Raw genomic sequence first — 22466 nt, 5'->3', positions numbered from 1 at the left:
GTAAGTTTCTTTTCTACAGCTATTTTTGACACCGAAGGGAAGTCTAGCCGATCCATGAAGCCACTTTTTCAAAGTAATGGACTTCTTTTTGGATAAAGCAAAGAAGCAAAATACAATTTGGTTTGGGATACACAGCGTCTACAATGAGGAGTTAAAGTGAGGAGACCGATCCGACCATCAAAACATTTAAAATATTTAAGTCCCATGATTTCTTTACATTTGTTGATGGTGAGATTTGACCTCCTCAAATAACCTCCTCACTTTAAGCCCTCATTATAGCATTTCCGCATAATTGTGATCATAGTCAGAAATCCCCCATTCCTGGTCTGAAAAGTGTTTTTAGGGCTCTTGTTTCTCGAAATGTTCTTCTCCAAGACTTTACGGCCCATCTTTGAAAATCTTTTTCCTTCATCATTTATTCATCAGAAATACAATAATAAGGAGTTGTGGAAAGGGTTCAATCCCATTATCCAATAAGAAGGAGAAAATATTGAACTCAGAACTTTGTTTAGTAATTGAATGATTGGATTGAAGCCCTCATTCAACCAAATCCCCTTTCATTGATAGGGTCCTTTTAAAACCACGTATGGGGTTGTTTTATGGGCCTTGACCTTGCCAAGATCAAAGGACTAAAAGATGATGGGTTTTCAAAACATCCCAAGTCTATAAATTTCAAGTGGGTTTTCTTTTCACTATAAAACTTTGACTTACAAATGGGCTTGGATTGCAAAGATTCATGAATGAATTTTAATTTGAAGGCAGGCAGAGGTATCAAGAACCCAAACTCGTGTTAGAAATTAGAATTAGATGGAGAGTCTAGTCAAAGAGACAACCACATCTCAACCGCAGCCTGAACCTGATACATACAGGCTGATATAATTCCAACAGCGTGATTCGTGAACGTTATTTCATTTATTTAAGAAATTGTGAATATTGACTGGTAAACCATAATTAAGGTTTATATTCTTCATCAGTTTGAAACTTTGAACTAAGATTTTCTTTATATATTATACATAATATTTTTATATATAAATGTTGTTTAATTTTATATGCATAGAAGCAATGAAATATTAGACTATACTTATATGCCTTGTGGCCCAACCCAATGGTAAGCAAAGCAGCCATACATTTCATTCGCGTCGTTTGCTTTGCAATTAATTTCACACGCAATCACATTCGTCCATTTTTATTTATTTTAGGTGATTCACACTCTTCTTATTTGGTAGACTACTTGTCCCTGTCTCCATAAATCACGAGGCAGCCCTGAAAATTACAAGCCTATTATAATTAGTTTGAATGTGATGTGAGACAATGCCCCCCCAATAATAATAAGTTGCCTCTTTCCACAAGTTGAAGACTAGTACCACCACACATGTTGCTGCTGCCATCAAATTCATAAATTTTGTACTTGCCATACATATCATTTGGAACATCAGAAGGGGTAAATCGGTGCTAGTTTATCATAGGAGACGTTTCAAGTTGAGGCAGTTTCAACTGGAAATTACCAAAGAATTCATGACAATTTTTCTTTGTACTAAAACATATCGACGTATGAGATAATTGTCAAAATTTTATGTACGTAACAAATTTTAGGTGAAAATATCACCGGCTGATGCAGTAATACTGTATCACTCAACAATTTCTCGAAGGGTGATTTAATTAGTTGATCAATTCAATGCTTCTCTTAATCCTCAAACTCCAAGCACATATTTCCTGCTTTCAAATTGTGATCTTTGAACTTGGAGAGCCCAAAGTCAATTATATGACAAATTTTCTTTTGGGTACATTACCGTCAGTACTCAATATGCGAGATATAACAAAATCTTTGTACGACTCTTTCCCATCAAAGATTTTAGATGAGGTGTGATCAGCCTCTTGTTTCCTTGTTTCTTTATCTTTATCTTTTTCTCTTTTGCTTTTATCCTCATTCCAAAACATCAAGGACACTCCAACTGCTGGCTTTCTCTTTTTCCAGTTTGAGCTTTTCTCCCTCACTATGTAAAGAATGGCTCCTACGCTCCACGTTTTTTTGGCACATGATTTAAATTTAAAACAACAATTATTCAGCAGTTTATCTTAAATATTCTAAATTTTAAATAAGTTTCTATAAAAAAGAAAGAAAAAAAGAGCGAAGAAGTTAGCTGTAGATGTCGTTTCTTGTAGAACGACTTGCGGATGTAAGTTGTAACATTAGAGTGTTCAAGTAATGTTCACTGTCATCGTGCCTCTAATCATTTTGGCTCGAAAATTATGTTTTATAATTATTCTTTATGTTTCCATTCAATCTGGACCTCTCGTTAGAAATTGTAGATAAAGATTAAACCCTTGTTTGGTTGAGATCTTGAGACAATGATGCTGATTGCCGACACCGATATTATTAACCCAATGTCAAAATTTTGTTTTATCGAATGTTCTAAGTTACATTTACATCATTTTCGTCACACTGTATTAAGTTATTGGTGTTGCTTGGACATTAAAACCCTGCATATGCAAATGACCTATTAGTATAGTAGTTTGGAGTAATTGTTCATTCATACAAGGTTATAGATTCGAGTTTTAGCATTCATGTGTTGTGTGTAAGTTTAGGTATTATCGCCTCTCTCCATTAAAAAGATCCTAAAAAAATAAAATCCTACACATAATAAGCTGTTATATTCAAAATTTAGCCTAAATTATACTGGAGAGCTAATGTATTTCTGGCCTCAGATTTACACAATAATAAGAAGGCAAAGACAGTTGGTATATTTAATAAAATAAAAGATAAAACTGGCTAGTACAATTGGCATGCATAATTTCGATAGCGGCACAATCAATGGAGCTTTAAAGAAAACTTCAAACTTAAGCCCGAAGCAAGTTGGCAAGCACCAATAATGCCGGCCACAATGCAAAAAGCCCTTTTTGTCGTCTACTTTTGCCTGTTGCTTTCTCTTCCACCCTCTGCTTTTCACAAAAGACATACACCAATTAGAATTTTAGTGCTTCTGGTTTTTACATTAAAGTTAAACAAACACCGCATAATTCTAATTTAAATTGGAAAGCTCCTTATAATCAATCCATTTTACATAATTACTTACCAGTGTCACATGTTCATCATGACCTTTCCCTCCCAGACTCTCTGGAATTAGTGCTTCAATTCACACCTTGTTGACTGAGTGACTAGTCCAGAACAATTGACCCCCCATGACAAGTTTGCAATGTAAACCATGCTGCTGCTTAATGCGTGGTTAAGCATGCAATTAATGATAGAAAATGTCAACTAAGCCATCTTCTTAAGCATCGTATTTTAGACTGATCTGACCTGTTCAAACTAATCATACCATGTCCATAAACCAACCCGGCCCAAAACATACATGTAAGACAAAGTAAAACTTCTGCATTTTAGTGTTTCTAACAAGAAGAACAGTCGTTATAAATATAAACCATTGCTTCATGATTGAACCAAAACCACAAAAATACCACAGAAAACAGAGAGATGCAGTCACCTTGTTTGAAAGAGGTCTCAGAAGTCTGCCTTAGCAGCTGCTGCCCCGCCCCCTTGTTTAAGTTGTCGGCGCATCACGATGCCATGTCCAAGTCCAGAAGCACTTCTGCAGCTTGCCGCCGTGACTTTGCAGCCACGACTTCATCATCCATCTTCCCAAACACCCAGTTCACCAACCATGAGTCTCTCCCGTCATTGCAAGAGTCTTTCTCTGACTTCACCAAAGTTTATCCTCGATACCAGGAGACTGCCCAAGTGGACCAAATAAGAGCTCAAGAATACTACCATCTCTCACAGTCAAACCACACCTGCCTTGATTATATTGGCATCGGCCTCTTCTCCTCTTCCCAGCTGCACAAACAGGAATCTTCTTCCCAACTGAATTCAGATTTCCCCTTCTTTAGTATATCCTACAAGACGGGGAATCTGAAGACACAGCTACTTCATGGCGGCCAAGAATCAGAACTGGAATCTGCAATGAGAAATAGAATCATGGATTTTCTTAATATTTCTGCAAATGATTACAGCATGGTTTTCACCGCCAACAGAACATCAGCTTTTAAACTTGTGGCAGAATCTTACCCGTACAAGACTAGTAGAAAGCTTCTGACAGTTTATGACTACGAGAGTGAGGCAGTAGCAGGATTGATTAATAGCTCAGAAAAGAGAGGAGCCAAAGTCATGTCAGCAGAGTTTTCATGGCCGAGGCTGAGGATTCAGTCGGCGAAGTTGAGGAAGATGGCTGTGAGTAAGAGGAAGAAGAAAAAGAAAAGGGGTCTTTTTGTCTTTCCAGTGCATTCTAGGATAACTGGTTCCAGATATCCTTATGTCTGGATGACCATGGCTCAGGAAAATGGGTGGCATGTCTTAGTTGATGCTTGTGCATTGGGGCCAAAGGATATGGATAGCTTTGGCCTCTCTCTCTTTCAACCAGATTTCCTCATTTCTTCTTTCTACAAGATTTATGGGGAAAACCCATCTGGCTTTGCATGTCTCTTTGTCAAGAAATCTGCTATTTCATATCTAGAATCTTCTACATGTACAGGAATTGTAAATCTTGTCCCAGCAAAGAAATTGCTTCAGATAGCAGGGGATTCTTCTGGTACCGACACAGAGCTTGAACAGATATCTAGACTTGGCTTGCAACTAGATGCATTGGGCACAGCAAGTTCTTTCTCTGGTCTGATATCCAATCACACAACACAGACAAGAAGATTGGAACGAGAAGGCTATGAGAGTGCAGAAGAAGGTGCAAACCGGACAGGACTAGAAACTTCAGAGATATGGGAATCAGAGACACATGCCAATTTAATAAAGGATAAAAATTCCAGAAGCAGCAGAAATGGGGACAGCCTAGAGGTTGTATGCAGGGGCTTGGATCAAGTGGATTCACTGGGGCTAATGATGATCACTAACAGGGCAAGGTACCTCATCAATTGGCTGGTGAGCTCACTGAGAAAGCTTAAACATCCTAACACAGAGGGATTTCCTTTGGTCAAAATATATGGGCCAAAGATCAAATTTGACAGGGGACCAGCTCTGGCATTCAATGTATTTGATTGGAAAGGAGAAAAGGTTGAGCCTGTCCTTGTACAGAAACTTGCTGATAGAAACAATATTTCTCTTAGCTATGGATTCTTACATCATATCTGGTTCTCGGATAAGTATGCAGACGAGAAAGGGAGAATCCTAGAGAGAAGAGAAGGTGGAGTGAAAGGAATGGATGCAAACAAGTTGAAGGCCAAATCTGATCTAGGAATATCCGTGGTTACAGCTGCACTTGGATTCCTAGCCAGTTTTGAAGACACATACAGGCTTTGGGCTTTTGTTGCACAGTTCCTGGATGCAGACTTTGTGGAGAAGGAGAGATGGAGATATACAGCTCTTAATCAGAAAACCATTGAAGTTTAAGTAACATATATTTATATATTTGTTTATTATCTAATTGATCCCCAAGTATAGAAAATTAAGCATCCTCGCAGACAAGATTCTGTACATATGGAATTTAAACTGTAAGAGGAAAACAAAAATGTAGTACAGTTTCATTCATTCTTTCAGAGATAAGAGTTTCAGATCCTTTCAAAAGATTTCATTAGCTTGTTATGCAATCTTATATTTGGTTACCTAAATCTTATCCTTGCACAAATTTAAGTTTATTACAGCTATGAGTTGGAATGAATTAAATTATCCTCATAGGCTCAGATAGAGGGGAAATCCAAATCTACTTCTTGTAAAAATGATGCACGGGTCTTTAAATTAGGATACTAATAATGTCAGGAGTGTTACTTGTCCTGATTTAAAGAGTAATATGCAAAAAAGTATGAAATGACCTCAACTGAGAAAAACATGAAGGTATATACTTATCTTATCAGGAATGGATGGGGAATATCCCTTCAAGATAGACTTGATTAGCAAGGATGTTCAATAGTACATGGATATCTTCATGTTGATGGTGGCTAGTATCCCCAACTAAAAATTCATGCGCCTTACCATCCACCTCTATAACACTAGACCCGGGGGACTTTTGAATACCTTTCTTCTTCATCAACCTCCTTACCCTTGTTACATCAGCCCATCTTTCATTAGTGGCATATATGTTTGATAGGAGCACATAAACCCCACTATCGTGCAACTTGAGTTGCAGGAGACAGTCTAGTATTTCTTGAGAGAGCTCAACATCACCTTTGGCCTTGTAAGCACTTAGAAGAGCTCCCCATATCAGCACATCAGGTTGCATGGGCATAGTGTTTATCAATTCCCGAGCTTCATCCACGAGTCCAGCCCTACATAGCAGATCAACCATGCATCCATAGTGTTCTAACCTCGGAGAAAGATTGTAAGGTTGACTTATCATCTGATAAAAGTACCCACGGCCTTCATCAACCAAACCAGAATGGCAGCAAGCTGTCAAAATAGCTAGAAATGTCACTGCATTTGGCCTGGTGCCAGCCTTAGTCATTTCTTCAAAATTTTGGAGTGCCTCATGCCCATTTCCATGCATTGCTAAACCACCCAGTAACGCATTCCATGTAGAGACATTCCCACAAGGCAATTCATTGAAAGTCTGCAATGCCATCTTTATACAACCACACTTCGCATACATATCAATCAGAGATGTTCCAATATGGATATCCCATTTGATTCCTCTACGATCAATATACTCGTGGACCCATCTACCATAATCAAGAGCCCCAAGACTGGCACACGCTGAAAGCACACTAGCAAGTATAATTTTATCAGGCTCGATGCCTAAGGTTTGCATGTTGCAGAATAATTCCAGTGACTCCCTTGGACGTTTACATTGCACCAATCCACTTATCATGCTAGTCCAAGATAAAATGTCCCTTTCAGGGAGCTCATCAAATATTTTCTTTGCATCACATAAACTCTCACACTTAACATACATATCCACAATAGCATTGCCTACCACCAAATTTGTACCCAATGAACGCTTGAAGATTAATCCGTGAATCCCCTTCCCCACCCTCAAATATCCCATTCGCCCACAAGCCACAAGTACACTAACAAAAGTTGCCACATTCGGCTTCACATCCATCCTAAAAAACAAAGATATAGCCTCGTCAAACAATCCTGCTTTAACATGGCCAGATATCAAACCAGTCCAAGAGACCACATCTTTCACAGGCATCTCATCAAACACTCGGATGGCACCACCACAATCACCACAAACGCTATAGAAATGCACAAGCGAGTTCTGAGCATAGACATCACACTGAAAACCCATCTTAACAACCACCCCATGAACCTGTCTTCCCTCTCCCTTCCCCAAAAACTTAACACAGGATTTCAAAACCGCCGGAACAGTATACATGTCAGGCACAAACCCATCTCTCACTATCCTTCTATAGACCAAAACCGCCGCCCCTGGCTTGTCACCATTGGCATAGCCAGAGATCAGCGTGTTAAATGGAAAAGAGCTGACGCGCCAATCAACTTGTTTCAAAAAGTCACAAGCGTAATCAACAGAATTAACATTTTTTCCGAGAAAACCAACAACATTGTTAGCAACCAAGTCATTGCAAGCTAGGCCAGAAGTTACTATTTGTGCATGGATTTGCTTGAAACAGCTGAAGCCGCTGCACCTATCAATCAAATCCAAGAGAACCCATTTAAGAGAATGCATATTACTACTCATCATATCAGCTACACAATGTCCATTTCGAGAAACAGCATTCTGAATTCCCCATTACCAAAGCTCCCATCCATATAAATGATAGGAAAAGATAACCTCTTTCTTTACTATTGTGACCCAAATTGAAAGGCATAACATAGAAAATTCCATTGTTAACCACAAGCGTGCTCATAAAGAGAAAGCATTCATTGATGCATCCAACTCAATTGTAGTTTCGACTTGAGAGAGACTTCAGAACTGGAAAGAAAAAAAATAGAAAAAGAAGAGAGATGTGAACTGGGCATTTGCAGAGGAACATAAACTTTGCCGAAGTATCCAATTCAATTGCAGTTTCGAGTTTCGAGTGCGTTCCAAACGCCAGAATTGTGGTCAGTCAGACCCTTCCATTGCTTTGAATTTGAGCACGAGCAACATCGAACATCCTCGGATCGGATTGTCATCCAAACGACGTCGCGCTTTACGTTAATTTTTGTTTGGGCTTCTCAACACACGCTTCATCACACATGTTTTGGTCTTATTTGTAAACCCACAAAGAAACATGTTCTGGGACATAGTAGGGTCCATGCTGTCTTGTGTTAGAATTGGACTGGATTACGTTTAGGAGCCCTTTAAGACGTCTAATAAATTGGGCTAGGATATCCACAAAATTACAATCAAAAGAACAGCTACACATGAGACGCGTGTAACGAGGGCCAGCCTGGAATTCTAAAAAGTATGACCTAAAAGGATGGGCGGGGACCACCACGAGGGGTCAGCGTAAAAATAGAACCAGCTGGACCCGCATACCAAAGGACACGTGCCTTCATCGCATGGACATGACCGCACTTCATGGCCCACACTAAGCCACTCGGCTTGGTCCACGCCCCGCCAAAACTTTCTCTACTATTGTGGAACCCACCAGAGCACCACCTTGCACGTGCGCAACCCAACCTCAAGTGGACTTCTTCGCTTCCTATATCCCGAAACGGGTCTCACCTCACACGTGCAACACAACTTCACGTGACCAGGAGCTCGCAAAAGCTAAGCCTAAAGATTATTGGGAGACTTTGGAAAAACACAAAGAAGAGAGAAAATTTGTAAAAGAAGTCAAAATGGCCAAAATTGCTTATTTATTTTTGGATTTCTTAAGAAATTCTTTACATTTGCATGTCTTTGATTTGAAAGTTTAGAGGTTTTTCTGTCTTTTTTGAAAAAACTTTAACTTTTTCTAAAAGCGAAATTTTTTTTTGTTGCTAAAACCTAAATTTACTAAGATTGGGGAGTATTTCCAATTGCGAAAGATTAAAGTTTAAATAAAAAATTGAATAGTAATGCAACTTGCTTGCTAGCAAAACAGAAGCAATGAAAAGGGGCCTTGCATTAGTAAAACCCAGATTAAACAAAACCAAACAGGATGAGTTGTTTTTTTGTGCATTACAAAAAGGCCTAAAACGCTAAAAACACCCCTAACCCTAAACTAACACTAGAAATTTGTTAACTAACAAGCTCAATCTAAGGCTTAGAGTATGGTGTTTGTGAATTTGCACCCATGAACTGAAGCTCTCTCTTATCATAAATCTCCAAAGAAAAATCCCTCAACATCTGAGTTGTTGTGGCACTAGCAGCAGCAGCAGCAGCACTAGCACCAGTCCCACTACCAGTAGAAATGGTGTTCTTATTAGCTCTGGTTCCTGAGGCGGAGCCCAAACTGGGTCCCAAACTAGACGAACAGCTCCCCCCCGAACCCGAAGTTGCACCGCTCGAAATCGAACCCGAAGAGGCCTGCAACTGCACATCCCCACCAACAACGTGAACACCTGGTTGAAAAGCCGACAAGAAATTGGAGATGGGTCTTGCTTGGAAATTGAAAATCGGGGTTGCAGCATCCGCAGCTGGAACAGCCCAAAGCTGGGGCTGGTTTGGGTTCACAGCCCCGTTGTTTGGGAACATGAAGAAAGGCCCAGCTGCACCAGTTGCCCCAACTTGCCACATGGGCACCAACCCATGTGCCCCACCCCCACCGCCACCGCCGCCATAGCTCATTGGGGCCAACCCACTAGACACAGAGCTCTGCTCATGCACATCAACGAACTCACTGTTCGACCCTCTCTTCCGTCGCTTTCTGGGTATTTCAGTAATCTCACCGTTGGGTCTCGCCGGTGACGTTGTGGGTATCTTTAGAGTGCCACCGACGGAGACGGCAATGGCGGGGACTGTGCCTGTGCCCGTGGCCTGCATAATAGCAGGCTCGGCCTGCTCGAGCAGCCACCTTATGGTTTCGCCGTCGGACTTGTGGCCAAGTTCTCGGGTCAGTTGAAAAATCCTGGCCGCACACGTGGCGGGCATTCGGATCCTCCGGCCCCGGCCCTCCACCTTCGTGTGGCGGTCCTTCGACGACCTCTTTGCCGCCACCACTTGTTTCTCCGACGACGTAGGAACCGGCACCTGAATAAGACCCATAGGCAGAGATCCTTCGTCCAGTTCTTGCACTGTGTCCGTCAGCTCTTCTTTCATCGTCGGTGCCGTCAAGGGAAATATTTTCTCCGGAGGGTCCGCCACTGATGGGTCGGATGCTGAGGCGGTGTTGTCGTTGCTACTGCTATTGCTCTGCTGTTCAAGCTCGTTGCTTTCTTCAAGGCTCTGCCTTTGATTCGGTTCCATCTTCAACGAAAGTCTCAGAGAAAAAATCTGTTGGATTTCAAGAATCGCAGCGACACTCAGAAATTTTTGGAAAGCAGAAGAAAACCCAGAGAAAATCACACGAAAACAAGCTAAAAGAACGAGGAAATTTCACGAATTTAAAATCAGTAAATCTGGGTTAGCTGCAGAAGCAGAGCAAGAACAGGGCATGATACTTTGACTGGGTTTTGAATCTCTGTTCATACTAAGGGGACTAATTGAACAAATAGAAAGTTAAAAAAAACAAAAACAAAAACAAAAATGGTTGGTAATGTAAAACAATTATGAAATCAAGGAACAGAGAAAGGAGAGAGAGAAACAAACCCTAGAGAATCAGAAGAGCCCCACTTATCCTCTTTTCTCTTTGCGAGCGAGCCCTACCAACACCAAGGGGGACCCTCAAGCGCTTTATTTATTTATTTATAGCTGATGGGGGTCCTATCAACGGTTCGAGAATCTTCACACACATCATGGGCCATGGAGATGGTGACACGTGATGGGTCCTATTTTGTTTAAGAAGGTACGTTTTTTAAAACTTAGTGTGATTTGCTCTCTCGGTGTGATTTTGTGGGTTCGGAACCTCCGGATTGGGCCTTACATAGAGGTGATCGCCTGCAACGCGGTCCATTTGATGATGAGTATTACTAATCATGTCCTGCCACCTAATCATCATCAAGAACCCTCAAAAGTCATCCTTATCCACTTGTGGGCCCCACACATCCCACGCATAAGATTCTTTAAAGAAAGTAACCGATGTGGTGGAATCTACTTACATTAACGATTGACAGTCATTCACACACACGTTCGTGAGCAATTGTCGTATTTTTGAATGATATCAGATTTGGTCACATACTGTTTCATGTTTTTCCAAGAATTTCATTTCCTTATTTTTCTTTTAAATTTCCTGATTTTTAATGTAGCAATTAACACACAAGAAATTTGCTTGAGAAAAGTTTTTTTTTTTTTTTTTTGTAGATATGGAATTTGACAAGTCATGATATATACAAACAATTTTTTTGTCTTGAGGCTCCTAAAACAGGCTTTGTCCTTGATATGAAAAAATGAATCTCAAGTCCAACTTCACCCTCTTCAATACCTTATTTTCTTGTTAAACTTGTTTGCATTTGAATTAGGATATAGGTATGTGAGTCTCAAGAAATTAATAAGAAGCTGCCCAATTCCCATCAGGAAAGAAAAAAGAGAAAAAAAGAATAGTCTAGTATATAATGTAATTTGCAGTACCAAAATGTTGTACTCTCTCTCACCAACCCCACGCATAACCAAACTTGATAGATATAAGCCAACAGTCACTTTAATGGTAACAATGAGAGTTTTGCATCTTTCTTCTCTTACATTCATAAGTTGGAATACTTCAATTTGAATCAATCAACTAGACGTTGATCCTACTAGAAAAATAGCTTAGGTAGCCCAAATAATTAGGTGGATCACAGGCCAAAAGCTCTAGGTCAATTTTGTAGTACATACAGGTTGAGGTTGTTCCTCCATTGAGTAACTTGAAAGTACGATCAATATATAATGTACACAAAATATTCCTGAAATGTGTATATACTTGTTATTAAATCACTATATATACTGGTTCCATTGAATTTCTCAGCACACTCGAATTAACATATCTTGGTTTTGTGAATTTTGTATCTTTGTCCTAGCAAAATGGCAATGTATGCACCAAAAACAATCTTGTTCCACACATTAATCTGTCTTCTGTTAACTATGGCTTCACAATCAAAAACATCGCTCAATTCCAACTATTATCATCAAACGTGTCCACAAGCTGAGAAAATCATATTACAGACGGTATATAACGCTTCCATGCATGACTCTAAAATCCCAGCTCGTATCTTAAGGATGTTCTTTCATGATTGTTTCATAAGGGTATAATCTCTCTCTCTCTCTCTCTCTCTCTCTCTCTCTCTCTCTCTCTCTCTCTCTCCATATTAATATTAATATTAATGTTAATATAGGGTTAATTAGCTTATTAATGTAGGGTCAATATTAATATTAATATTGGTTACTTAGGGATGTGATGCATCGTTGCTGCTAGATTCAACCCCAGGGAACCAAGCAGAAAAAGATGGTCCTCCCAATATCTCAGTCCGATCATTCTACGTGATCGACGATGCCAAAGCTACGCTAGAAATGGCATGTCCACGCACTGTTTCTTGTGCTGATATCATTGGCATTGCCGCAAGAGACGTAGTTACCATGGTACGTCCCGTACGTTTATGTTACTATATTTATGTGTTGGCTGACAAATGTTTATGTATACAAGAATAATATGTACATTATTTATTTCTTGATAGTCCGGAGGTCCTTACTGGAATGTGCTAAAAGGGAGGAAAGATGGTAGGGTTTCAAGAGCTAACGAGACCATCAACTTACCAGCTCCAACTTTCAACGTATCCCAATTGATCCAAAGCTTTGCTAAGAGAGGCTTGGGTGTTAAAGAATTGGTTGCCCTATCTGGCGGCCACACTCTTGGGTTCTCACATTGTTCTTCTTTTGAATCCCGGCTTCGAAATTTTACTTCATTGCATGATATTGATCCAAGCATGAACAATGAATTTGCTCAAAAGCTAAGAAAAAAATGCCCAAAACCAAACAGGGATCGCACTGCCGGAGAGTTGTTGGACTCAACTTCCTCAACTTTTGATAATGATTATTACAAGCATGTAGTGGCTGGAAAGGGCGTGTTTGGATCGGATCAAGCGTTGTTTAGTGATTACAGGACTAGATGGATTGTTGAATCATTTGCTGAGGATCAAAGTTTGTTCTTTAAGGAGTTTGCAGCTTCTATGGTGAAACTTGGAAAGGTTGGCGTGATTGAGGATGGTGAAGTGAGACTGAATTGCCGAGTGGTGAACTGATCAGAGAGAGAGAACGAGAGAGAGAGTGAGTGAGTAATAAACCAAAGATTTTTCTCTTACTATATTGTTCCCAATTTGATAACCAATGATGTAACTTTGATTTCTTGTTTTAAAAAATAAAATAAAAGGAAAATGCTAGTAACCCAACAATGGTTAGTGACACGAAACTCTCTTCAAGGATGTTATTTATTTACCTTATACTATATGGGTAAGCCTTTGATATAATCTTGAATGTAGAGAGAGAAAAAGAAGGTGACCATTCGGTACTGTCCTTTATTTCTTTTTTATATAATCTACAGTCTAAACTATTCTAAATTGCGATCCTTTAATTTTTAATTAATTAAAATTCCATCAAGTTTGATTTGCTATTTGTTCATGTATAGATCCAAAGTTTTCACATTTTAAAAGGCCAATGTTTTTTTGTTTTTGTTTTTTAAGTATCAAATTTTGTTATTAAAGAAATAATCACGAATTCACTTTGTAATTAATGATAATAAAAAATAAAAAAAAAAGATTAGGTAGGTTCCCCTGAGCGATCACAGTTTTTTATTTTTCTTTTTGTTTGGTCGAACACTGAGGGCGATCACTTTAATTCACATAGTTCGTACACATTTTTTATATGTAAGAGAAGAAGAGTAAATAATTTTTTATAGCCGAAAACAACAAAATGGCAATGTGTGATTAGTGATACGCAGCAGAAAAAAGCCATTTGAGGAAACTTTCTGTCTAATAGTTCATCTCAAAATTGCCAACTATAAATAAACTTGAAATCCAGTGAGGCAGAAAAACCCAAATTATAAGCATGGCCAAGCCAAGCCACAGATGCACGCTCTCCTCTGCCAAGAAATATACTCATTTAATTTGGAAAACGACACCAAATTAAATAAAGTCACCTTAAGGATTTGGAGAAACGGTGTTCATCATCTTCAACTCTTCAAGAGCAGTAATAAAAACCAGATTAAGGTGGACTAGGAAGGAATATTTTAAGCAGCTGAAGCATGCACAAGGGAGTGATAAGAAGCGGCTTGGCCATTTTTATTTTTTACATGGCCAAGCCGCTTTGAATCAAGCATTCATTCATAGCTAAAAATGGCCAAGCCGCTTCTTATCACTTTTCTCTACCCTTCATTTGCAGCTCTCCTCCTAATAATCAATTGTGATTCTGAGGAAAGAAATGGATAGATCAAAAAATGATCTTCTTCTCTTCAGTTCCTTTGTTTAGTGGTTGCCATTCTAATGAGCTGAAGTTGAGTTGTGGCAAATCAATGCAGGTCTATGTTGTATACATTGGAGAAACCCAAGTGCCTATGAGGCTTCAGACAGAGCAACAATCTGCCCATCGTTCCGTGCTAGAAACTGCTCTTGGAAGATTATTCAATTCAAACCACATGTTAACATGCACTGTACTGTTTCATTGTTTTTTAATGGAGTATATTTTCTTATAAAAAAAATACCACTTATTTATTTATCTATAATTTATATATATTAAGACTTATGACGTACTTGTTTCATCGTGCAGTACTCTAGCTGCAAGGGAATCGCTGATATACAGCTATAGCAAGAGTTTTAATGGATTTGTAGCTAAATTTTTAGATGAAGAAGCTACAATACTAGGAGGTGAAGTAAACATAAACAATTAAAAGCGTCACTATTTGTGAATATTATTTTGAGTTCTGATAAAATCACATTCATTTACAGAGATGGAAGACGTTGTCTCTCAGTAATGCACTGCTGCAGCTTCATACAACAAGATCATGGGACTTCCCGGGATTATCTCCGTCCCATGTCAAGCATATAAAAGAGGGAGTTGAAATCGTTGGAATGATGGATTCAGGTGATGATCACCAACATCAAACAAAACTCTTGACACCCAATAATCATTTTCAGGCTCAGTTTTTCGGTGTTTGTTAATCACAAATTCCAAAGCTTAGAGTTAATTTTCAGGAATTTGGCCAGAATCAGAGAGTTTCAGTGACAAAGGATTTGGCCCTCCACCAATAAATTGGAAAGGAACGTGCAATACTAATAAAACTTTCACATGCAACAAGTGAGAAACAAACCCTTTTTCCAGTTTGGCCTTCTTACTAATTGTCCTTGTGTTTGAAACTAATCTAATGTACAACATTTTGACAGCAAAATCATCGGAGCGCGATACTATAATAGCCAAAACTTTTACGATACTACCGACATCATACCTCTGAGGGACTCAGTCAGACATGGGACTCACACAGCCTCCATTGAAGCAGGTAGAGAAGTGGCAGGAGCAAGTGTCTTTGGCTTGGCTCAAGGAATTGCAGGGGGTGGAATTTCTAATGCAAGAATTGCTGTGTACAAAGTTTGCTGGGCGATGGGATGTAGCATTGCAGATATCTTGGCTGCTTTTGATGATGCAATTGCTGATGGAGTTGACATCATATCAGCTTCTTTTGGGATGTCTGCAGCTTACACCTTCACAGACGACCCAGTTGCAATTGGATACTTTCATGCATTAAAGAAAGGGATTTTGACCATAACTGCTGCAGGGAACTATGGACCTCTGTGTGCTCCTATCAGTAATGTCTCACCGTGGCTACTTACTGTGGGGGCTAGCACTATTGACAGGAAGTTTGTGACTCAATTGGCTCTTGGAAATGGAAAAACCTTCATGGTGAGCAATTCTTATCTACCCTACTCTAACTTTTGTCGTCCAAGAAACTTTCATCTCTAAAACTTTTTTCTCAAGCTAACAAGCCCCTGATTTCTTGATGATACAAAGGGGAGTGCTATCAATAACTTTGATCTTAAGGGAGACATGTTCCCCTTGATTTGGGGAGGAGATGCTTCAAACCATCCAGTCAATGCAAACTCCGAAACATCAAAATACTGCAATGCTGGAGATTTGGATTATTCACAGAAAATAAAGGGGAAAATTGTTCTCTGTAACTACCGATCAACCTATGGAAAGTTTTATAAACATATATAACTCGGTACTCGTTCTTATTTTGTACCACTAAAACCTCAGGAATCCAGAGGCAACTATTCTAGTTAGTGAAACATGGAAGGATATATACGCACCATATGTGCCCTCTTTTTCATCCAGATGACCTAACCTAATGGTGCCTGATATTCTGAAGGTAAAGTATTGCTTTGTTTTGCCCTATAAACTACTTTCAATTTATATCTACTCTCACAATTTGATCTCTGGAATCAAATTAATAGCCTGATCTGATTGCTCTGGGTGTAAATATCCTTGCAGCTTGGTCACCGGTTGGAAGTGCTTCAGTTTACAGTGAGGACACAAGGAGTGTCAAATACTATGTAGACTCTGGAACCACAATGTCTTGCCCACACGTAACCGGAGCAGCAGCCATTGTGAAGGCTGCTTACCCACGCTGGTCTCCTACAGCAATGAAATCTGCACTCAACCACAGGTATGTCAAACAATCTACTCTTTGATTTCCTAAATTCTTTACACACCTTAATGTTTTCCCAATACAGCATATGTTGTGGACCCAAAAAAGCACGAAAATGAAAGAGAATTTGCTTACGGGTCGGGTCTCCTCAACCCAACCAAGGCAGTTGATCCTGGGCTAGTTTTTGATGCATCTGAGAAATTTTATGTTGACTTTCTTTGCAAACAAAGCTACAACACCACCACAGTAAGAAAACTTACAGGTGACAAAAGTGTTTGCCGGGGCATCAAACCTGCTAGGGCATGGGACCTCAACTACCCCTCCTTCTCTCTAGCTGTAGAAGATGGCCATGAGATCAAGGGCAATTTCCATAGGACTGTTACAAATGTTGGTGAACCCAACTCAACCTACAATGTCAGCATTGTCATGCCTGATTCTATAAAGGTTAATGTGGAACCATCTGTACTTTCATTCACTGATGTTGAAGAGAAGAAATCGTTCCGTGTGGATGTCAATGGACCACACATAACTCAGGTTCCAATCATATCAGGTTCTATCACATGGAAAAATGGAAACCATGTGGTGAAATCCCCATTGGTAATTTACAATGTGCTTCCATTGTATTCCTTACCAATCCGCTATATCGCACACAGAGATTATCCACCCATCAGACACATATATCACCAGGCAAGAGAAGTTCTTTCCTACCTCACTAAAATAAGAATTGTCAAAGAAAAGAAAAATAAGCCTATATCGCCCAGAGGAGGTGCGGAGGATCTGGTACTCTGGTTCTATCATCTCTTAATGTAGTAAGAAAACAGAAATAACATTTTCTTCTATAGTGAAGAATGTACTTACATTTACTTCTCTTTCTGGTCTATTAGCCAGAAGACAAATGGTATTCCGATAGATATATCCTATCTTTTACATTTTTTTTCTATTTCTTTTTGCTTCTTGGAATTCCAAGTGAATTTCTTTGGAAGCATGTAATATCTTAAGAACAAAGAAATTCCAGATAAAAAATGAAGCAGTGTTTGTGAAGAGAATACACATTTCTGCTACTACATTTTTCAGTTATGGAGAAACCTAAAGAAGGCTTTCAGCTTTTACATGCTTATATCAGATAACGATCAAGCACTTAGCACATCAAGCAAATACTACATCGGAACGAAAAACATACTTGATACCCTTAGTAACGTTTCGAGCTTCATGCAACAAACATTTGTCTCCATGAATGTGTAGAAGAGCCATTCCTTCAGTGGGAGGCACCTACAGAATTTTTAAGTAAGATTAACAGGCGCTGCATATTCCATAAAACGCTCCGATAAAACTAATTCAAGAAAGAGAGAAGATTTTAATTCATGAACAAAGTTGAAGATAAAAATGAAAGGGAATAATAGAGAATAAAAGCAATATGGTATGACCAAAAACAGAACCCACCTCTGCCACAACAGTATTCCTCGAACCGTAGAAGACAGTTTCTCCTCCAACCAGAGGCTCTGAGGAAGAATCCTTAGGACTGCTCTTATCATTTGTAGCTTTTGGTTTGAAACCGCCACTCAAGTATATTAACAAAGTATAATGGGTGCGTTTTCCGTCTCCAAGATCATTACTTTCATCAATATGTCTTCCAAAGCGCTGCCCAACCTTGTACCTGAAAACACATGGCAACCAAAATAATTAAGTTTCAAGGTGCACAAGCCAACAAAATTCAATCTTTCTATTTTTGTTTGTAATCAGAGAAGAATTTCTCAAAGAAGTAAAATCCACGTCCCTTAATGAATGAAATCAGATAATGGACCAGCTCAAAGTTAGAAATAGCTTTTGAATTGGTTCGATCGTGTTCACAGAATGTGATTACCAACCTATAGAATCTGATATTTGGGTTTAAGCCAACAGCAGCCTTCCCTCGAATTTTGATATCAGAAAATAATTTGTCAAGACCAGACTCCCAAATTGTGTCCGCAAGAACAGGATCATTCACAGAGATTCTATCATTGTCTCTATAAGCTTCGCCTTTTGTTGGGCCAAGACTCCCTTGGTGAACAAACCCAATAGATTCTGCCGCTTTAACGAAAGCCTTTGATTCTGCAGATATGAGGAAATTCTGCACCTGAATACATTGCCTAACTATTAACAACCATGACTCAATTAATATCTTGCAGACGCGTAAATGTTCAATGGTTAGAGAAAATATATCCATCTAAGAAGAACCCATATGCCAAAATACCAGAAGAAAAACTGAATTTCAAAAAAGATGCAATCTTTTTGCAGTTCTTACAGTAAAGAGATGAGTATCTTTAAGGCAAGTTATCTGAAGATTTGGTTTTGTTTTGATGGTTGGCCACTTTGACGCTGTTTTGCTGGAATCAGCTTCTCTTCTGTCTCCCATTTTCCTCTTGTTTGTTCGTGTTTCAGCCATACGATACGAGTATGGCACGCCCTTCTTTTTTTCTCGCCTACTCTGTTTTATGGGTTTGTCGAGGCCCATTTTCTCGAGTTGTGGCCTGTCAAGGCTTTGGTGTAATTGGGCTGAGCCTGCAGCTTACTTTTACCGTCCATTGAACCATTTGGTCCATTGCTATTCTTTTTATACAAATTTATAAATAAACCCAATCCTAGACATGTATTTATAAAAAAACAAACACTATTTAAACATAGAAACGCACCCAAAATCAACCCCAAAGTCAATTTTTTGGGTGTGTTTATAAATGGGTTTTGAGTGTGTGTAATGATGAGTTTTGGGTGTGTTTATATGTTTAAATAGTGCTTGGGTTTTTTTATAATTTCAACCCTCATTTTGGGTGTTTTAGTGAAACTCCCTTCTTTTTACACCACCATGCATATATGCATTGTCGACCGAAAGTGAAAAAAAAAAAAAGCACAGTCGAGAGCAGGTACCACAGTGGTGGCCTCCCCTTCCCCCTGCTTTGACACAGGTTCGAAACCCCAAGGGGTTTCTTTCCTCCCAATGTAACCAAAAAATAAAAAAAATAAGCACACCACCATCACCATGCAATGGAACTGGAACTGGATCCTTCGCTTTAATTTTGTTCATATTTATCTAAGTGATTTACTAAATATAAAACATTTTTTTAGAAGAATTTAAAACCTTTTTTTTTTAATGAAGAAAAGTTTAAGGGGAAAATGGGAGAGGATGCTATCCCATTCCATGTCAGGGCATACTAACTCAAGCCTCTTTGAGGACTTATAGAGGGGGTTCTTAGCTTTTTTGGGGGTTTTTACCAATTACGCAAAGAGATATTGTTTACAACAGGACTCGAACTTAAGTATGAACAGCAAAGAGAACGATTCTTACCAACTGCGGAAGAATATAAAACAACATTGATTATAGCTAAAGCATAGAAACCCCATGAGTCAATTTTTAATTTTGTAATTTTTGCCAAAAGGAGTTAATTTTCAAGGTTAGTATATTTCAGCCCAACTAAGTAAATATTAATCCGTAAAATATTGCATTGCCTGTAGCAAATATAATTAGAAGGATTTTATATTTAAAAAAATGACAAATAAAAAATAAAAACAATGATTATTTGCGCAATTTAGATGCCGTAAATTGAAGCGACTTGATTGAAACCTAGCATCGATCACCACCAGCACCACAATCATCAAATCCCGTATCACAGCCTAGTGTTTCTCTATTTTTCTTTTGCCACTAAAATAGCTAGGAAATCTTCCTATACCCTTTCTCTTTTATTCATCAAAACCTAAATCCTAATAACCATATGACATACATGGGTAAAACTTCCCCAGTGACATGAGCCAACTAAAAAGCTGAAACGATTTGAAAGAATCACTATTGAAAATAACTTTTTCATAATCCCTTCCAACCACCATAATTTTTCCAAATCTAGTCAAATGACATCAATGACAAAAACTAACTGCCAACTAGCATGACTTTCCTAAAGAGACTAAAAACATTCTGTAAGATCCCACATTGACCAACGGAGAGGGGTTGATGTGTCTTATATGTGCACACCCGCATCCATCTAGCACGAGGCCTTTTGGGAGTTCACTGGCCGAGTCATAGGAACTCGAAGTTAAGCGAGTTGGGGCTAGAGCAATCTCGGGATGGGTGACCCACGAGAAGTTGCTCGTGAGTTCCCGAAACAAAGCTGTGAGGGTAGAGAAGAGGGCCCAAAGCGGACAATATCGTGTTACGGCAGAGCCCATCCCGGGATGTGACACATCCAGCAAACTAAACTATGTTTCTGAAATCATGAGAGAAAAATACAAAAAACTCATAGAGTTTCTAGAATTTATTGAACAAACTAAACCAAAATAAAAAAGCTAAGTCATGCAAAAGAAGCTAGGCAAAAGGAAAACTAACCGCCACTAATCGTCATTCAAGACATGACATAAAGATCGCCACATAGTTACTCCATGCCCTCACCGCAACCTTGCAAGATGAGGTATAACCAAAGCCGACCAAGATCTGATATAATAGATATGCCAAAATAAGAGGAAATCAACATAGGTCCACCAAAGCCGAAGAACATCGAAGATCCGACGAGATTCAGAGGTTCGGATCTGAAGCTTTCTCTCTATTAACGATTAGGGTTTTGTGTGTAAACAAAAAAAATAAATAAAATCAATATTAAGATTAGGAATTGATCATCAAACACTCAAAAGTTTGGAACTTAATGATACACATTTTGTTCTATATCAAAACGGCAAGATTTCCTCTTAGAAAAAAATTTCAAACGTAACGACTTCATTTTCAAAAGACAAATATGTAACACAATAGTCTAGTCAAATATAAATATATATATATATTTTATAAAAAGGCAATAGGAAAGTAAAACGAATAAGATTTGTTCTCACGCGTGAAAAGGCTAGTACATAATAAAAGGGTACTGTTAAACGAACTCTAAAATTAACTGAATACACCTAATTAAAAAAATTAGGATTCATTTAACAACACCTAAGAGCGGCTCCACTGCACAAACTTGGGGAAAAGGCCCCTGGCGAGTCCAAACACCTTCGGTCGAGAGACCAAGCTCGGGCAAGAGTGGTCCCACCACCAGGCAAGAGCTGGTCCCACTAGGCAAGCCAAGGCGGGTTTCGTCTGGGCTTCAACCCAAGTGTGGCGTCGCACGGTAATTCAATTTTTTAACCTTTGGCGCGTGAGTTTCACACGCTAACGGTAAAACATTTGACTTCTGCTCGGACGTTAGCGTGATGTCATCAACGACATAATCCAAAAGTGCATGTGCCACGTGTCGCAACCGAGACGCTCCGATCAAATTTTTTTTTAGAAATCTGATGGTTTTTTTTCCCTATAAATACCTAACCATTTTATTTACTTTCCACACCAAATCTTCATACAATTTCTTCTCAATCCAATATTTTTTACTCTCCACTCACATTATTCACTTTCCTATTTTTTACTTTCCACACCAAATTTTCAGAAGATAGAGATGACACGTGACACAATTTTAGAGGGTGAAAATTTTATCTGAAATCTAATATTATAATTTTTTAAAAATATTTGAAAATCTTATCTGACATGGGACACGTGACACGATTTTAGAGGGTGAAAATCTTATTTGAAATATGATATTATAATTTTTTTTAATGAATATCCAAAAAATTTATTTGGAATAAGACAAGTGGCAACCGAGATTCTCATCCGAAAATCTTTTATGAAAAATAATGGATACGTGACAACCAAAAATCTTATTCGAAAATTTAATTACAAAAGATTATCAAAATTAATGGTTTAAAGTATAAAAAAATAAGAAATAAAGTACAATGAATAGTATTTGCCTTAGACTTAATAAGGTGACACTATTTACATAAATAGTGGCAGTCCTTACTTGTCCTTATCCTAAAGTTGACCCTTATGGGTGAAGATGCTCTAATAAAAAGAGCTAATC

At 38.7% G+C, this 22466-nt stretch overlaps 6 protein-coding genes and 1 pseudogene across 12 annotated transcripts in view; 3 read left to right on the top strand and 4 right to left on the bottom strand.

Annotated features, from left to right (window-relative positions):
- LOC103333259 (valine--tRNA ligase, mitochondrial 1-like) overlaps positions 1–22466 on the bottom strand; it is an 82868-nt gene that overhangs the window by 55276 nt on the left and 5126 nt on the right. The window lies entirely within an intron of this gene.
- LOC103333424 (Pentatricopeptide repeat (PPR-like) superfamily protein) lies at positions 2634–8207 on the bottom strand. 5 transcript variants are annotated; one of them, XM_089052569.1, is made up of 5 exons: positions 5842–8207; positions 4064–5331; positions 3483–3953; positions 3075–3307; positions 2634–2937 (listed from the first exon to the last, which is right to left on the bottom strand). In XM_089052569.1, exon 1 carries the CDS (start codon positions 7638–7640, stop codon positions 5850–5852), a length of 1791 nt encoding a protein of 596 aa, XP_088908695.1. In that variant the 5' UTR covers positions 7641–8207; the 3' UTR covers positions 2634–2937; positions 3075–3307; positions 3483–3953; positions 4064–5331; positions 5842–5849. The 5 variants fall into 5 exon arrangements, with proteins under 5 accessions (XP_088908695.1, XP_088908696.1, XP_088908697.1 ...); XM_089052570.1 differs by having other exon boundaries at positions 3075–3298; XM_089052571.1 differs by having other exon boundaries at positions 3075–3209.
- LOC103333270 (Pyridoxal phosphate (PLP)-dependent transferases superfamily protein) lies at positions 3473–5594 on the top strand. Its single transcript, XM_008236087.3, has one exon. It carries the CDS (start codon positions 3473–3475, stop codon positions 5390–5392), a length of 1920 nt encoding a protein of 639 aa, XP_008234309.1. The 3' UTR covers positions 5393–5594.
- Positions 8970–10607, bottom strand: LOC103333272 (TCP family transcription factor). Its single transcript, XM_008236088.2, has one exon. The coding sequence runs from the start codon at positions 10272–10274 to the stop codon at positions 9126–9128; it is 1149 nt and encodes a 382-aa protein (XP_008234310.2). The 5' UTR covers positions 10275–10607; the 3' UTR covers positions 8970–9125.
- On the top strand, positions 11928–13534 carry LOC103333273 (Peroxidase superfamily protein). Its single transcript, XM_008236089.2, has 3 exons — positions 11928–12185; positions 12330–12518; positions 12614–13534. The coding sequence occupies exons 1-3, from the start codon at positions 11964–11966 to the stop codon at positions 13175–13177; spliced, it is 975 nt and encodes a 324-aa protein (XP_008234311.2). The 5' UTR covers positions 11928–11963; the 3' UTR covers positions 13178–13534.
- On the top strand, positions 14878–17379 carry LOC103333425 (subtilisin-like protease SBT4.3; annotated as a pseudogene).
- On the bottom strand, positions 17377–19013 carry LOC103333274 (2-oxoglutarate (2OG) and Fe(II)-dependent oxygenase superfamily protein). 3 transcript variants are annotated; one of them, XM_089053400.1, is made up of 4 exons: positions 18851–19013; positions 18435–18682; positions 18010–18223; positions 17377–17899 (listed from the first exon to the last, which is right to left on the bottom strand). In XM_089053400.1, exons 1-4 carry the CDS (start codon positions 18989–18991, stop codon positions 17825–17827), a joined length of 678 nt encoding a protein of 225 aa, XP_088909526.1. In that variant the 5' UTR covers positions 18992–19013; the 3' UTR covers positions 17377–17824. The 3 variants fall into 3 exon arrangements, with proteins under 3 accessions (XP_088909526.1, XP_008234312.1, XP_088909525.1); XM_008236090.2 differs by having other exon boundaries at positions 17377–17838; XM_089053399.1 differs by having other exon boundaries at positions 17377–17838; positions 18435–18676.

This window comes from Prunus mume, linkage group LG5 (genome assembly GCF_029339155.1).
Source record: "Prunus mume cultivar Tortuosa linkage group LG5, ASM2933915v1, whole genome shotgun sequence".
Taxonomy (NCBI): Eukaryota; Viridiplantae; Streptophyta; class Magnoliopsida; order Rosales; family Rosaceae; genus Prunus; species Prunus mume.
This window is presented reverse-complemented; position numbering and strand designations above follow the sequence as displayed.

What these genes read in the sequence shown, in the direction of transcription:
- LOC103333424 (XM_008236253.3), bottom strand. Translation starts at nt 7,640, where the DNA reads ATGATGAGTAGTAATATGCATTCTCTTAAATGGGTTCTCTTGGATTTG.
- LOC103333274 (XM_008236090.2), bottom strand. Translation starts at nt 18,991, where the DNA reads ATGGCTGAAACACGAACAAACAAGAGGAAAATGGGAGACAGAAGAGAA. An exon ending in CCAAATATCAGATTCTATAG is followed by an intron (nt 18,224 to 18,434) that starts GTTGGTAATCAC and finishes ATGTGTTTTCAG; the next exon opens with GTACAAGGTTGGGCAGCGCT. An exon ending in GGAATACTGTTGTGGCAGAG is followed by an intron (nt 17,839 to 18,009) that starts GTGGGTTCTGTT and finishes AAAATTCTGTAG; the next exon opens with GTGCCTCCCACTGAAGGAAT.
- LOC103333273 (XM_008236089.2), top strand. Translation starts at nt 11,964, where the DNA reads ATGGCAATGTATGCACCAAAAACAATCTTGTTCCACACATTAATCTGT. An exon ending in TTCATGATTGTTTCATAAGG is followed by an intron (nt 12,186 to 12,329) that starts GTATAATCTCTC and finishes TTGGTTACTTAG; the next exon opens with GGATGTGATGCATCGTTGCT. An exon ending in CAAGAGACGTAGTTACCATG is followed by an intron (nt 12,519 to 12,613) that starts GTACGTCCCGTA and finishes ATTTCTTGATAG; the next exon opens with TCCGGAGGTCCTTACTGGAA.
- LOC103333270 (XM_008236087.3), top strand. Translation starts at nt 3,473, where the DNA reads ATGCAGTCACCTTGTTTGAAAGAGGTCTCAGAAGTCTGCCTTAGCAGC.
- LOC103333272 (XM_008236088.2), bottom strand. Translation starts at nt 10,274, where the DNA reads ATGGAACCGAATCAAAGGCAGAGCCTTGAAGAAAGCAACGAGCTTGAA.